The sequence below is a fragment of the Vanrija pseudolonga genome, chromosome 3 (genome assembly GCF_020906515.1).
Source record: "Vanrija pseudolonga chromosome 3, complete sequence".
Taxonomy (NCBI): domain Eukaryota; kingdom Fungi; phylum Basidiomycota; class Tremellomycetes; order Trichosporonales; family Trichosporonaceae; genus Vanrija; species Vanrija pseudolonga.
In genome coordinates this window covers 814297-828994 of record NC_085851.1, presented here as the reverse complement: position 1 = coordinate 828994, position 14698 = coordinate 814297, and the positions used below count along the sequence as shown (strand labels likewise).

The 14698-nt window shown below is 63.8% G+C and overlaps 7 protein-coding genes across 7 annotated transcripts; 4 read left to right on the top strand and 3 right to left on the bottom strand.

Moving 5' to 3' along the window:
- Positions 1-257: 257 nt before the first annotated feature.
- Positions 258-2912, top strand: cslA_1 (Chondroitinase-AC; the record flags this gene model as incomplete). Its single annotated transcript, XM_062770400.1, has 5 exons — positions 258-498; positions 539-951; positions 1020-1214; positions 1250-2705; positions 2836-2912. The coding sequence occupies 5 exons, from the start codon at positions 258-260 to the stop codon at positions 2910-2912; spliced, it is 2382 nt and encodes a 793-aa protein (XP_062626384.1).
- A 111-nt stretch (positions 2913-3023) lies between these two features.
- Positions 3024-4757, bottom strand: SAT7 (FAD-dependent monooxygenase SAT7). The gene is made up of 3 exons (XM_062770399.1): positions 4403-4757; positions 4231-4343; positions 3024-4175 (listed from the first exon to the last, which is right to left on the bottom strand). Exons 1-3 carry the CDS (start codon positions 4553-4555, stop codon positions 3080-3082), a joined length of 1362 nt encoding a protein of 453 aa, XP_062626383.1. The 5' UTR covers positions 4556-4757; the 3' UTR covers positions 3024-3079.
- Positions 4758-5201: 444 nt separating this feature from the next.
- On the top strand, positions 5202-6929 carry ustF2_0 (Flavin-containing monooxygenase ustF2; the record flags this gene model as incomplete). The annotated part of the gene is made up of 2 exons (XM_062770398.1): positions 5202-5573; positions 5631-6929. The coding sequence occupies 2 exons, from the start codon at positions 5202-5204 to the stop codon at positions 6927-6929; spliced, it is 1671 nt and encodes a 556-aa protein (XP_062626382.1).
- A 515-nt stretch (positions 6930-7444) lies between these two features.
- liz1_4 (Pantothenate transporter liz1) lies at positions 7445-9114 on the bottom strand (the record flags this gene model as incomplete). The annotated part of the gene is made up of 3 exons (XM_062770397.1): positions 7445-8487; positions 8543-8817; positions 8864-9114. The coding sequence occupies 3 exons, from the start codon at positions 9112-9114 to the stop codon at positions 7445-7447; spliced, it is 1569 nt and encodes a 522-aa protein (XP_062626381.1).
- A 1057-nt stretch (positions 9115-10171) lies between these two features.
- SPBC460.04c_1 (Putative alpha-ketoglutarate-dependent sulfonate dioxygenase) lies at positions 10172-11389 on the top strand (the record flags this gene model as incomplete). The annotated part of the gene is made up of 1 exon (XM_062770396.1): positions 10172-11389. The coding sequence occupies one exon, from the start codon at positions 10172-10174 to the stop codon at positions 11387-11389; it is 1218 nt and encodes a 405-aa protein (XP_062626380.1).
- Positions 11390-11859: 470 nt separating this feature from the next.
- LOC62_03G003864 (uncharacterized protein) lies at positions 11860-13216 on the top strand. Its single transcript, XM_062770395.1, has 8 exons — positions 11860-12076; positions 12115-12188; positions 12224-12346; positions 12391-12425; positions 12464-12526; positions 12564-12648; positions 12684-12737; positions 12772-13216. Exons 1-8 carry the CDS (start codon positions 11880-11882, stop codon positions 13188-13190), a joined length of 1050 nt encoding a protein of 349 aa, XP_062626379.1. The 5' UTR covers positions 11860-11879; the 3' UTR covers positions 13191-13216.
- A 39-nt stretch (positions 13217-13255) lies between these two features.
- Positions 13256-14320, bottom strand: DIN11 (putative 2-oxoglutarate-dependent dioxygenase DIN11; the record flags this gene model as incomplete). The annotated part of the gene is made up of 1 exon (XM_062770394.1): positions 13256-14320. One exon carries the CDS (start codon positions 14318-14320, stop codon positions 13256-13258), a length of 1065 nt encoding a protein of 354 aa, XP_062626378.1.
- Between the last annotated feature and the right edge of the window lie 378 nt (positions 14321-14698).

Below are 14698 nucleotides of genomic sequence, written 5' to 3'. Positions count from 1 at the left end.
GCTGAACTCGACATTCTCGACGCGCGCCGGGTCGTCCGGCCCGCACCAGCCCACTTGCGCTGTAATAGCAATGACGGCCATTGATGGGTGGGCAGTTACACCGCTGACGGCACGAGCGCGCGGCGCGAAGACATACATGCTTCTCACCGCGGTCGGTGCGCACAGGTGACGGCCAAAGGCATGCCATCTATGCCAGAGTATATGAAGACACACTGGCGTCCATCTCCCATCCTCCCTCCCACCCACTCACTCACGCAATGGTATCGCTCACCCGCCTGGCGGCCGCCGTCCTGGCGGTCGCGAGCAGCGTCGCTGACGCCCGTCCCAACCCCACTACCCGCGCAACTGACGACCTCGCGCTCGTTGCCCAGCGCCGCCGTGTCGACATGGCAGGCTTCGCGACTGGCCCGCTCTTCGCCCAGATCGACACTTGGCTCGGGTCCCAGACGGCCAATGGGACGTGGCCCGACGTCAACTATGCGTCGGGGTGTGCTGCGCGTGAGTTGTCGCGTTTGTGTCACCAAGCTAACTCTCTCAGAACGTGCCAACTGGCCTGCACAGCAACACTGGGTCCGTGTGATCACCCTCGCGGCCGCTTGGTCCGGCCTGAACCCCGCTGCACCTGCCAGCTCTGCCAACGACCCCAAGCTCCTCGCTGCGGCGCTCAAGGGCATGGACTGGTGGTTCGCCAACGACTTTAAAAACTCTGACTGCCTGGGTTCTGGCGGCGATGCAAAGAAGAACTGCCCATGCGGAACCCCGGGCATGTGGAACACCAACTGGTTTGGCCAGGTGATCCTCATCCCCCAGCTCGCATCGACGGCCTGCTTGATCGTCTCGACGACCAACCTCACCGACGCCCAAAAGTTTGGGTGCTACAACATCCCCAACAGGCCGTATGTGCTCCGCGACACGAGCATCCCCGGCGTGGGCTACCTCACCGGCGCCAACGTGAGTCGTGACTGCCTGGCGACTGCCCAGCGACTGCCTCGCTCGCCCCGGCTAACGACACCGTGCAGATGATCAATGTGATGCAGAACTCGCTCTCCATGGCCCTGTACACCAACAATGCCACCATCGTCTCTGACACGCTCACCCGTGCCATGGGTGCAGTTCTGTTCGCCGACCAGCCTGTCGAGGACGGCATCCACCGCGACGGCAGCTTCCTCCAGCATGCGGGCATCATCTACAATGGTAACTACGGCAAGGACTTGGTGAGTTGGCGGGTGTGAGTCGTGCTAACTCTCAGCTCAATGCCTTCATTCAACTTGAGGGAGATGCCATCGGAACATCGTTCGCCGCCAACGACAGCGTCCGCGAGGCGTTCGCAGCCCAGGTCAAGGGCAGCGAATGGATGATCTTTGTCGACAAGGAGACCAAGCAGCAGCACTGGGACTTCAATGTCATCGGCCGGTTTGTCGCCTTCCCTACCCCCGACCTCCAGGCGAGCGCCGACATCAACTTCAACGTGTCCAAGCTCGAGGCCGCCACTGCCGACTTTACTGGCGCCAACTCGCTCACCGACACGGTCAAGCGCCTCGAGAGCAACGGCTCCATCCCGCTCGTCGGCAACAAGGGCTTCTGGGCGTCAGACTACATGGTCCACCGCCGCGAGAACTTTGTCCTCGGCAACAAGCTCATCTCGAACCGCTCCCACAACACCGAGTACACTAACTCTGCCAACCCTCTCGGCTACCACCTTGGCCAGGGCACCCTCTTCTCGTACGTCACGGGCAACGAGTACAAGGACATCCAGGCCCAGTGGGACTGGTACCTCATCCCTGGCACCACCGACCTCCTCCGCGTCCCCACGCTCTCTAGCAGCTGGACCGGCGTCACGGGCAAGAAGAACTTTGTCGGCACTGTCAGTGACGGGTCGGTCGGTGCGTCGGTCATGGACTACATCGACCCTCATGACGGCAGCCTGGCGTTCCGCAAGGCGTGGTTCTACTTTGACGACAGCGTCCTCGTCACCACCACTGCTGTCGTTGTCGACCGTACCGTTGCCGGTATCGGCAGCGCACCCGTCATCTCCGTTCTCGACAACAGGCGCAAGGCGGATGGCGGCATCGCCGTCGACGGCAAGGCCGTGAGCAGTGGCGCTGTCACTGGCAAGACTCTCTACTACGGAGGCAATGGTTACCTGTCCCACGGCATCCCCTTCAACCTCAGGCTTGACGAGAGCACGCGCAGCGGCAACTGGTCCGCCATCTCCACTTCGGTGGCTGGCGTCCAGTCGGCCGATATCTTCTCGGCCTATACCACCATCCCTGCCACCACCTACTCGTACCAGTTCTTCCCCGCGGCGTCCAAGGACAAGCTCGCCAAGGAGGCCAAGGCGCCGTCCATCACCCCCATCGACGTGAACGGCACCCTCGGTGCGGCGGGCAACGGCCGCCTGGCGCTCGTCTTCTGGCCCGGCACCCCCTCGACCGTCACCGTGGACAGGAGGACGGCCGGATGGGGCAACGGCGGCCAGATCACCATCAACTCGGCCCAGCCCGGCGCGTACCTCTTCAGCCTCAAGGGCGACCAGCTCGCCATCACCGTCTCGGACCCGTCCCAGACCCTCACCAGCGTGTCCTTCACCATCACCGCGACCGGCGGAAACTTCAAGTGCCCCGGTGGTAACGGCGGCAATGGGGGCAACGGTGGTAACGGCGGCAACGGTGGCAACGGCGGCAGCGGTGGCAACGGCGGCAACGGTGGTGCTGGCGGTAACGGTGGCAACGGCGGCAATGGAGGTAACGGAGGTAACGGCGGCGCTGGCGGCGCTGGCGGCAACGGGGGTAACGGTGGTGCCGGCGGTGCCGGCGGCGCGTCCTCGTCCTCGAGCACTTGCACGCGCCACGGCAACGAGCTCACCTTCACCGTGGCGCTGCCCACGGGCGGCTTCACTGGCTCGTCGGTGACGGTCAAGACGGCGTAGTTGCACTCAAAATGGGGTAGTGGTTTGTATATAGGCAAAAAGACAATTACTGGATGCTGCGGCATTGTGCCCACGGTCGCCACTAACCCTAAGACCCAAATGCATCAAGACAACTGTATATCTCTATGAGGTGAGGCGCGTCTCGGCGCCCTAAGCAGCGACGGTGACGGCCGCGAGCTGCTCGGCGACCTTCTCAACCTCGACGGGCTTGGTGACCTTGGCGATCTTGTCCTTCTCCTCCTTCTCGCGCGCCGCCCAGACGTCCTGGACGTTGTATGCGTAGATCTGGTCGCCCTGGTCTCCGGGCTTGCGGCCCTCTCCGGCCCAGTTACGGCGGATGACCTCGCGCACATGGTCGTCTGGCTGGAGCTTCTCGTCGCGCACGGCCTTGAGGTTGGACCCGCCGTGGTTGAGCACGCTGTAGAGGTACTCGAAGCGGGGCTGGCGGATGTCGTCGAACAGGTCGAGCGCGTACGCCTGCGACTTGGCGTTTGTGCGCGCAAACTCGATGACCTTGGCAAGCACAAACGCGTCCTCGAACGCAAACGCCGCGCCCGCCGAGCCGAACGCGCCCGACAAGGGGTGGCTCGCGTCGCCGAGCAGCACGATGCGCCCGTTGCGCGTCACGTTGGGGAGGAGCGGCCCGCCGAACAGCGCAAACTCCTGCCACTCGCCGTCCTCGACCGTGTCGATAATGTCGCGGATAAGCTTCGTGTAGCCCGTGTAGTGGTTGCGGACGCGCTCCTTGTCCTGGACGATCTGGCCCCACGACACCTTTTGCCCGTGCTCCTCGTTCTCGATGGCGCGGGTCGCGATCTCAAACTGCCCGTTGTCGAGCGGGAGCGTGTACACGTGCGTGTCGGGCGTGTGCCACCACGTCGCGGCGGACGGGATGCCCTCGAGGTGCGCGACGCGCTCCTGCGGGATGAGCACGCGGAAGGCCACCTTGCCAGTGTAGCTCAGCTGGTGGTCGGGGTACGCCTGGTGCCGGACCGCCGAGCGGATACCGTCCGCGCCGACGACAAGGTCGAACGGCCCGGCGGTCGTGCCGTCCTTGAAGGTCAAGGTCACGCCGGCGTCCGTCTCCTCGTACTTGTCCAGCTTTTTCGACAGCTGCACAAGGTCCTTGGGGAGGCGGTTGATCAGCGCGCGCTGGAGCACGGTGCGCTCGATGCGGACCGCGGGCGGCTGGTCCGGGTTTCCCGACACCTTGCGCTGGTAGATGAGCTCGCCGGTGCGGCCAATGCTGCTCTTGTGTCAGCGATGCAGGCGTTTGTCAGCGTCCAGCCAGTCGCACGCACCGCTGCTCAACAGCAATCTTGTCCTCCGTCTGGCGAGTGTGGTACTGCGAAATGTCCTCTGCGGCTCCCAGCTCGCGAAGCTGGCGCCAAGAGTTCTGGTTGAGCGCGATGCCCTGCAGCGCTGTTGTCAGTGTCATGCCTCGTGACTCAGGCGCAAAGAGGCGCAACTCACGGCGCCGACTTCGCGCAGCTCGCGCGCCTGGTCGTAGATGCTCAGCTCGATGTCGGGCAGGCGGCGGAACTGAATGGCGGCCGCGAGGCCGCCGGGTCCGGCGCCGACGATGGCGACCTTGAGCGGCTTGGTGGTGGACGTTGGGGCAGGCATTGTGTTGTGATGTGGACGTACGTCGAGGTCGCGCGCTACTGCTGCTACTATAAAGCGCGCTGTGGGCCGAGCTTGCCGACTCTTGCCTGATGTCGACAGCCGTCACAATGCCGGGCCGACGCGGAGGTGGGCCCACTGTGCGCCTGTGCGCTCGGCCGCTGCCCGCGCTTGCTTGGCCTGCAGTGCACCTGAGACTGCTCAGTCAGCCTTGTGAGAACGACGCGAGCGACGATAAGGATGATGTGATTTCAAGGGCCTCTCTCTGCTGGTGCCAAACTCGGTCTCACCCGACGCCGTGGGGTCCCCGCGTTGCGCGCTTCTGTCGCCATCGGCACGCAATCGCATGGCTAGTGGGTCATGTTGCAACTGTCCTTTTGACCTGCCATGCGCAGCGGCGACGCACATTGGTCTAAGCCGTCGGTAATATGTAGACAGCACGACAGCGCTACTCCCCCGCCCGTGGGTAGCCGAATCGGCGTGCGTCAGCCGACAGGTGTAAGCCGAGGGCCATGGTCGACAAAGGTGTGATGCGATGGGCGGCTTGTGGATCGAGCGATCAACAAAAAGTCGCTCGCTGCTGGCAACGACCATCGCACTCTTGATCGCCCTCACACACACGCACACGCACACAGACACTGCCCACGCCATGACAATCGACATCCCAGAGTACTTCCAGTACGAGAGCCCGATCCGCACCGTCGCCGTGATCGGCGCCGGCGTGTCGGGCGTGCCCGCGACGCGGCACCTGCGCGAGGCCGGCCTCGAGGTGACGGTTTTCGAGCGCCAGTCCAAGGCCGGAGGCATCTGGAACTGGTCGCCAGAGATCACCAAGCCGCTGTCGGTGCCCACGCCTGCGCCGTCCCACGGCGCCTTCTTCCCCCAGCTGCCGGCCGAGGCCGGCCCCGAGCCCGTCACCAAGACGCTCGACGACGCCGACCACGAGCAGCGCCTGCGCTTCTCGCCCCCCAACCCCGTCTACTGGTCCCTCTCGAACAATGTCCCCATCCCCACCATGGCTGTGAGTTGTGGCTCGTGGCAGTGGTGGCAATGTCCGTGCGCAGACTGACGGCCGCAGTTCAAGGACTGGGAGTACCCCGCTGGCACGGCCGAGAACATCCGCCACGACCTCATCTCCGACTATGTCCACTCGTACGTCAAGCACTTCAACATCGACGAGAGCGTGCAGTACAACACGCGTGTGGAGAACGCCGTCAAGATTCCCAAGACGGACAACGACGGTGCCAAGTGGCGCCTGACGCTGCGCAAGGTCGTCCCCGAGGGCGACGACAAGGTCAAGGAGACGTACTGGACGCAGGACTTTGACGCTGTGATCGTCGCGACGGGCCACTACAACGCGCCCTTCATCCCCGACTTTGAGGGCTCGGACAAGTGGGCCGCCGCGTACCCCGAGCATGTGCTCCACTCGAACGGATACCGTGTCCCCGAGCCCTACGCCGGCAAGGACGTGCTCGTCGTCGGCTGCGGCACCAGTGGCATCGACATGGCGCGCGACCTCGAGGAGCACGTCAACAAGGTCTACATGGTCGGCCGCAAGCCCGAGACCGGCCCCGACGCGTACAAGTCGCTGCGTAACTGGCAGCGCAGGCTGCTCCCCAAGAACGGCGAGCTCGTCGACGAGATCAAGCGCTTCATCCCTCCTGCGCCTGGCGCACCAATCGAGCAGGGCCAGATCGAGCTCGTCGACGGCCGCATCATCACCAACATCTCCCTCATCATCTTCGCCACAGGGTACCAGTACTCGTACCCCTTCTTCCCTCAGTTCCACCGCGACCCTGCGCTCGGTGCACCCACGCCAGAGGAGAAGAAGAACCTGCTCATCACGGACGGCGCGAGCGTGCTCAACCTCTACCGCGACATCTTCTACATCCCCGACCCGACGCTTGCCTTCCTCGGCCTGAGCGTCAACACGTCGGCGTTCAGCTTCTTCGAGTACCAGGCGCAGTCGATCGTGCGTGTCCTCGCCGGCACGGCCCGCCTGCCCTCCACGGCCGAGCAGTGGAAGTTCTACGACACACTGGTTCAGCGTACCGGCGACGGCAAGTTTGTGCACTTCCTCGGCAAGGACGGCGAGCGCGCCTACGTCCGCCACGCGGTCGAGTGGATCAACCGCGACGCCGAGTGGAGCGGCGCTTCCAAGATCACAGGCCACTCGCCCGAGTGGATCAAGGCGAGCGACAACATCCTCGCGTCCATCGCCCTCAAGTACGGCATTGACGCCGAGACGGCGCGCGAGCTCCGCCAGAACAGCACCGGCGGCAAGGAGCCAGAGATCAAGGCTGAGGACAAGGCGGCCGAGGAAACAAAGGCGGAGGAGGACAAGCCCGAGCCTGTGGCTGTTGCGGCGGCCGCATAGGAGTTTAGACAGTAGTAGACGATCGCAGTGCATCCATGTATCTTTGGGTTATTAGCTCGGCCTCGGCTTGCGACACCTCGGCCTGCACACCTGTGCGCGTGTGAGATGTGTTTGCGTGAAATCTCGAGCAATGGCGACACACGGCCATGTCCGGTGCACTTCGTCGCCCGATGACAAACTGATGCCAAGTCCACCATCCACACCTGACGTGACCTCGGTTAGGGGCGCACAATAGCTCGCTCGTCCTTGCGCCACTGGTTTCGCTTGGCCAAGGGCATGTGAACGGCCGTGCGCACTACTTCGGCTACTTCGGAGTCTACTGATGTAGCTAGCTTGCGTGCACGGATGTCCGGAGCGTTGAAGGCCCTGCTATCAAGGAGTTGCCGATTGTGGCACATGTGTTGTCGGTCGCCTACAATTGCCACACTGCCTTCGTTGGGGCCACATCCGTGCAAGACCCGATACATGCCAATGCCTAGCATCTACCTATTAAAAACCACGCCCGCATCACAACTCTACTTTTCATAAGGCTCCTGCGACTTGACGTCCTTGTCGTCCTCGCCGATCGCTTCGGCGTCAGTCACGTGCCGCTCAGCAGTGCCGTCGCGCTCCGCCTTGAGCCTGTCGCGGCGGAGGAGGAAGAGGATGAGCGTCGTCCAGATGGCCAGGAGGACCTGGTAGATGATGACGGCTGTCCAACCCTTGCGCGCGGCGGGGAAGTCGGTCGTCTTCCAGTAGAAGAGCGGACCGACCGCCTGGACGACGTACGCGAGGTCGTTGCCCATGGCGACGAGGAGCGAGCGCTTCTCCGAGTCGTTGGAGCAGATCTCGTTGATCCAGGTCATGATGAGCGGTCCGGCACCCTGCCCCACGTTGGAAATCCAGTACAGAGCAAAGTGGGCCTTGATGTTGTCGTACAGCGGGATGACGCGCAGGGCGACGGCGATGGGGATGGCGATGATCACACCGGCGTAGATGAACGGCCAACGCCTGCCGCGGAGCACGCCGTCCGAAAGCCACGCGTATGTGAGCGCACCGGCAATGAAGATGGCCGTGGCGGGAAGCGGGAGGTTGTTGATCTGCGCGACGGTGTAGTGGCGTCCGGGGACGGGAGGGGGCTTGGAGTTGAAGCTCTTGAGGTAGAAGCCCATCGCGGCCTGCGGGTAGCCGTTGTTCCAGATGACGTAGAGGAGCGGCAGGACGTAGAAGTGCCAGCCGGTCAGGAGGGTCTTGACGCGCTCCTTGGTCCATGGGGTGCGGCCCTTGCGACCGACGCGGCGGAGGCGGTCGATGGCGAGCTGGTTCTCCTCCTCGGTGAGCCACCACTCCTTCTTGTCCTGGAGTGGCAGGCCGGGCAGGAAGAAGAAACCAAAGATGGCGATGGGGATGGTGATGATGGCGTCAATGATGAACAGCCAGCGCCAGCCAGCGAGCCCGTGGCGCCCGTTAAGGTTGGTGTATGCCGCCGCCTGGAGGAAGCCCGAGAACATTTGTCCGATGGACCCGGCGAGCCAGAAGATCATGGCGCGCTTGCCAATCTCACGAGGGGTGTACCAGCCTGCAACAAGTCAGCATCAGTCCTCAGAGAGCACTCTCCCGCCGCGCGTACGCACCGCCGAGAAGATAGTGGATACCGGGGTAGAAGCCAGACTCGAACAGCCCGACAAAGAAGCGGATGGCATAAAGCGCCTTGTAGCTCTTGACCGAGTACGACGCGAGCGTGAAGATGCCCCAGCCGAGTTCCAGCGACGGGATAACGAACCGTGGCGACACACGGGTCAGGAGCAGGTTGGACGGAATTTGGCCGATCACATAGCCGACCGTCCAGATCGAAGTCGACGTCACGAGCTGGTTTCCGAACATGCCAAGGTCCTCTTTCATCCCAGACCTGTCGCGTCAGCTCAAGCACGTGACTTGAGAACCACCAAATTCACAAGAATGCGTTGTTCACGTTGGTCTGGTCAAGGTTCTTGAGGAAGTAGCCCAGCGCGGCGAACGTGAGGATGAGCGCGTCGACCTTGAAGAGGAGCTTGCGTTCCTTGGGTGGCAGGTCGAACGTGTCCCAGATTCGGCCCTTCCACGTCACTTGGATCTCCTTGTGCAGGTCGGCAGTCGACTCGTCGGCGCTGTCGCGGTCACCATGACTGGCGCGGGCATCAGAGTAGCCCAGGGTGGTGGTGGCCATGGCTGTTGGTGAGGATAGTCGACCCCCGTCAATACCACCGACGATGCCTTTTATCTCTATTAGCGGCGCGTCGTTAGCGAAGTCAGAGAGAAAACTCAAGCGCCAACGATGATGTGACCATCTCTCCGGCCTATGGCAACATTGATAGGCGCCCTGTGCTCCATGACCATGTCGTGGGAGCCGTGATTGAGGACGGTAAGCGCTAAGGGGTGGACAACAGCCGACGGCACCACTGGCCGGCGGTTGTCCGCGAGAGCGGCAGGAGAGCCAGCGCCGAGCGCACTGGCTATTTCTGTATCGTCAGATTGCCGGTCCCTCTCGGCGACACGGAGGCGCGACATTGGCTGTGGCCAACTTCGGGCCCACGAGGGCGGGCCAAGACACCGGAGGCGAGGGGAGGCGGGGGCGGCGGCTCCGCTGGCGTTGGAGCAGCCGCCGAGCCAAGGCCCGCTCCCCCCTGAACTGCGGACGAGCCCAATAGCGTGCGCGCTGTGCACGATGAGTGATTTGGCAACAATGTGAGCGGCGAGCACGAAAGCGTGTTGGAGTGGATTGGTAGCGCGCGCGGCTGGTGGTGCCTGGTGGCGGCGATGGTCGATGTTGTTGACTTGTGGCGTCATCCGTGCCACATTTTTCGTGATCGCCACGCACCAGTGCGGCCCACAATGTCGGCATCGCGAGTGAGCCCCACAGCTCGACTGCTTACACCGGAGGCATGCCGATGCCTGGCCGACCCATGGACCGAGGACATCTGTGCGGGCAAGGCAGAGAACTGACAATGCACTGCTGAACTCATACATGCCCAAACGTCAGCCAGGAGGACAGGACACGGCCAAAGCCGTCGACTCCTCTCACTGTCACGTCATAGCACAACCAATGTCACTGCACGCAACCGTCATCTTGTGGAGATGGTGTCGGACGCGACGCCATTGATTTGGCTGCAATGACAAAGCGGCTACGGTCTATTGGCCGACGGGGATGCATGGTGGCAGTATATAGCTGCTGGTGCGTGTGACGAGGAGGTGTGCATACCCAACAGCAACAACAAGCATTCACAATGGCTCCCGTCGCAGTCTCCACTCCCGCCCCGGCCGACGACATCGCCGACCTCAAGGCCAAGCTCAACGCCGTCGACCTCAACAAGGTCAACCTCCAGCTGCCCCCTGACAACACGCTCCGCCGCTACCAGAAGGCCGGCATCGACCTCTCCAACGGCTACCCCTACTACCCTCCCAAGCCCGACCTCGTCCAGGACGTGACCAAGATCCGCGAGGACGTTCGCGGCGGCAAGGCGTACGTCGACCCCGGAACCCGCGCCGACAAGGAGAAGAAGGCCCTTTTCGGCGCCGCCAAGGAGGTCAACGACCTCACCACCCACATTGGAACCGAGATTGTCGGCCTCCAGCTCAAGGACCTGACCGACCAGCAGCGCGACGAGCTTGCCCTGCTTGTGGCCGAGCGCCACATTGTCTTCTTCCGCGACCAGGACCTCTCGCCCCAGAAGCAGAAGGAGATCGGCGTTTACCTCGGCGACGGCCAGATCGAGATCCACCCCCAGGCCGCTCAGGTCCCCGGCGTCGGCGGCGGTGTCACCCTCATCTGGGAGGCTGGCCGCAAGGACGCCCAGGTCAAGGGCCGCTCCTTCCGTATCCCCTACGGCGGCAACAGCTTTGGCTGGCACACCGACCTCGTCCACGAGCCCTACCCTCCCGGATACACCCACCTCCACCAGGACACTGTCCCCAAGGTCGGCGGTGACACCCTCTGGGCCTCGGGCTACGCGGCGTACGACAAGCTCTCGCCCGCGTTCAAGAAGCTTATCGACGGCCTCAACGGTCTCTACCGCTCCGCCCACTCGTACAAGGACGAGAGCAACCCCGACGCGCCTCCCAAGCCCGTCATCCGCGCCCACCCCCTCGTCCGCACCCACCCCGTCACCGGCTGGAAGTCGCTCTGGGTCAACCGCTCCATGACCGTCGGTATCGAGGGCTTTGACCAGACCGAGGCCGACCTCCTCCTCAACTACCTCCACAACATCTACGAGCGCTCCACCGACATCCAGCTCCGCTGGCACTGGACCCCCGGAACCTCGGCCATCTGGGACAACCGCAGCACCATCCATACCGTCTCGTACGACTACTCGGGTGAGCGTCACGGTACGCGCGTCTCGTCGCTTGCCGAGAAGCCCTACTACGACCCCAAGTCCAAGTCCAAGGCCGAGGACCTCCAGCTCCAGGGTTGGATCGACGCGCCCGACTTTGGCGGCCGTTACTAGGCGCGAGGATAGCGCAAGTCGTAGGGGGTTGAAGTAGGAAGTCAAAAGCAGAGGTTAGGTTGTTCAGTAGCACCATGGATGCAGAGGTATCTTGGCGCGTGGGTCTGGGGTACGGTGTGCAAGTGCAGGCGGCGTGTTGCGCAGCAGTCGCCGGCTTGGCGGGCCGGTGCGGGGTTTCCTGTCGGTGTCCGCAACGGGGGCCCAGGAGGCCGTTTCTACGCCTATGCATGGTGCGGAGCACTTGAAAGTATCTGGAGGGCCTCCGCTGAGCTCTTACATGCACACATGAGAACCCATGCACCCCGCGCCGTCGCCGCCGCGTCGCGCAGATTGATAAGACGCGACGCACTCAACGCCGGTCGACACGGTGTTTACGTCGGCCGTCGTCATCGGACTTGTCCGCAGTCGGCAACTGTCACCACCCAGGAACTGGGCAGGCTCGCATCTCCAGCCTACATCCACCCCATCAGCCATAAGCCATCAATCACAAATGGCAGCAATGCCCTCCCTCATCCGCCCACTGCTCCTCGTACTCCTGATCATGACGGCGCTCATCACGGCCAAGTCGACGCCCCGCGTGCTCGTGTACACCGCGACAAAGGGGTACCGGCACGACTCGATCCCGACAGCCATTGCCGTGCTGGGCCGGGAAGCGGGCGCACACAACGTCAGCTTTGTCTTCTCCGAGTGGGTTTCGTTTGGCGCCTGGCATGAGCTGACGGAAGGGACCCGGCGCTGTTCACCGACGCGTCGCTCGCCGGCTTTGACGGCGTCATGTTCGTGTCCAACTCTGAGGAGGGTGCGTGAGACGGATGAGGGAAGGGCTGACCCCAGTGCTCGACCTCGATGGCCAGGCCGCACTGCAGCGCTTCTTCCAAGGCGGAGGCGTGTACACTGGCGTGCATGCCGCCTCGGCCTGCCTCTTCAACGACACAAACTACCTCCAGGCTGTCGGAGGTGAGCTGAGGCGTGACTGCCGGTGACACCAGCTAACTCCTCAGCGCTGTTCGACTACCACCCGTCCCTCCAGGATGCCGTGGGTGGCTTCACGCGTCCCCCGCTCACGCCGCGCAGACCTTCCTCCCCCTGACCAAGGACCACCCGTCGACCGCACACCTCCCCGACCAGTGGCGCTACGTGAGTTGGGCCCACACTGCTCGCAACTTACCCGCAGACCGAGGAAGTGTACTACTTCCGCTCCGACCCACGCAGCGTCGGCGCGACTGTCCTCCTCACCGTCGACGAGTCAAGCTACAACAGTGAGTCGGCCACCTTCCTTCCCCTCTGACGGCAGACGACGCGAAGAGCAACGGCAACTACCCGCCCATGGGCACGCCGCACCCGATCGGTATGGCGTCATGCACGTTCAAGCTGACCCGCAGCATGGTACATTGAGAGCCCTCAGTCGGCCCAGCCTCTGCGCGACGGCGCAGCCAAGGCCGGACGCTCGTTCTACACGTCACTCGGACACCTCAACTCGACGTGGGAGAACAGCACGTTCATCGAGCACGTGTTCGGCGGACTGACCTGGGCGCTGGAGGGGGCTTCTACACGGGCGTATGGCGCGGGCCTGGTTGGCGCGGCGGACAACAGCACGGCGTCGGTGTCAGCTTCAGCCTCGGCTTCGGGATCGACGTCGGCCTCTCGGTCCGCAGCGGCGTCTGGATCCCACGCCGCGTCTGGCGCCTCCGCCGCACCGAGCGCGACCGGGTCGAGCAAGCCTTCCTCCGCCGGTGCCGCCGCCAGCGTCGCGGGCCTTGCTGTTGGCGCCGCTGTAGTCGGTGCCGCCGCAATCCTCTAGTAGACAAACTGTACTGAACAATGCATATGCGATGATAGAGCTGTGCTGCCTCTCCCCTCTCCCTCCTAGATCTCAGCCGGCACTCCCGTATCCTCCGACACGATGCGCACGTCGGCTCCCGCCACCCCCTGCTTGACCAGTTCGGCATGGTGCGCCTCCGCGACGTCGGGGTGGCTCTTAAGCCGCGCCTTGAGCGCGTTCCAGCCGTACAGCTCGAACAGCGGGTTGCGCGGGTCGTCGGCCACGACCTTCTCGCGCGCCTTGGCGGCCAGCTCGGACGGGAGCGAGAACGGCGGGAACGTGGTGTCCAAGCTGGGGTTGAAGAAGAAGGGCACCGACACGCGGTCGTCCGGCGCGAGCGGGCTCACGACGCGGTGCGGCGTCGCGCGCAAGTACCCGCCCGCCCAGACCTGGAGCATCTCGCCAATGTTGACGACGAGCGCGTCCTTGAGCGGCGGGGCGTCGATCCAGCTCCCGTCCCGCAGCTGGACCTGCAGGCCGCCCTTGCCCTCCTCTATCCACAGCAGCGTGAGGAAGCCGCTGTCCGTGTGCGTGCCTACGCCTTGGGTGTTGGCGCGCGCGGCGCCGGGGTATCGCACAATCTTCATGTGGTGGAAGGGGTCGGCGAACGGCCCGTCAAAGTAGTCTGCGCCGGCGCCGAGCGACTGCGCCCACGCCCGCAGCAGCTTGTAGCTCACGTCGTAGAGCACGGCCTGCCACTCCTCGCACACGGCGCGAAGCTGGGGCAGCGCCTTGGGCCACTGGTTCGGCCCGACAAGCAGGTTGTACACTGGCTCTTCTGGGATCGGGTCCCGCTCAGGCGCCATGTCGACCTGCTCGCGCCAGTCGGGGCGGCCGTACGTCTGCTCCGCGCCGAGGCGCGTGTACCCCCGGAAATGGCGCGACTTGACGTTGTGGATCGCGAGCTTTTGCTCGTCTGGCAGCGCGAAGAAGGCGCGCGTGGTGGCCAGCATGCGCTGCTGGAGGTCGGCCGACAGCCCGCTGTTGACAAGGTAGAAGAAGCCCACTTCGTGCGTTACGCGTGTGAGCTCGTCCCGGAAGCGCTGGGACGCGGCTTCGCCTTGTGAGAGGAGCGCGAGGTCGAGGATTGGGAGGGCGGCGGCAGGCATGGCGGGGGAGGGAGGGGAGGGTGTGCGTGCGATTCGACACTCCTGCTCGCTCTTACTTATCTATCCAGAGAGCAACGCCGGCGCGTCCACTACTGGCTCGTGTCGATGGCGTGACGGCTGCCTGCTACACGCCGCACTGGCCTCGGACGACAATGTTGACTAAAAGGCCGACATGTGCCCCGCGCCGCCCAAATGCGTAATCCGGAGTCCGAAGCGCGAGGGAGGGATCGAGCAAGGGTCTCTCGGTGCTGGCCTCGGCGACGTGGGTTCAAACACCTTGCACGCTACTTGCGGCCCACTCTCTGTCGTCGGATAAGATAGACTAGACTGCGGCGACAATGGCGCCAGTGATCGCAATGCCGACTTGAAACATGGCCT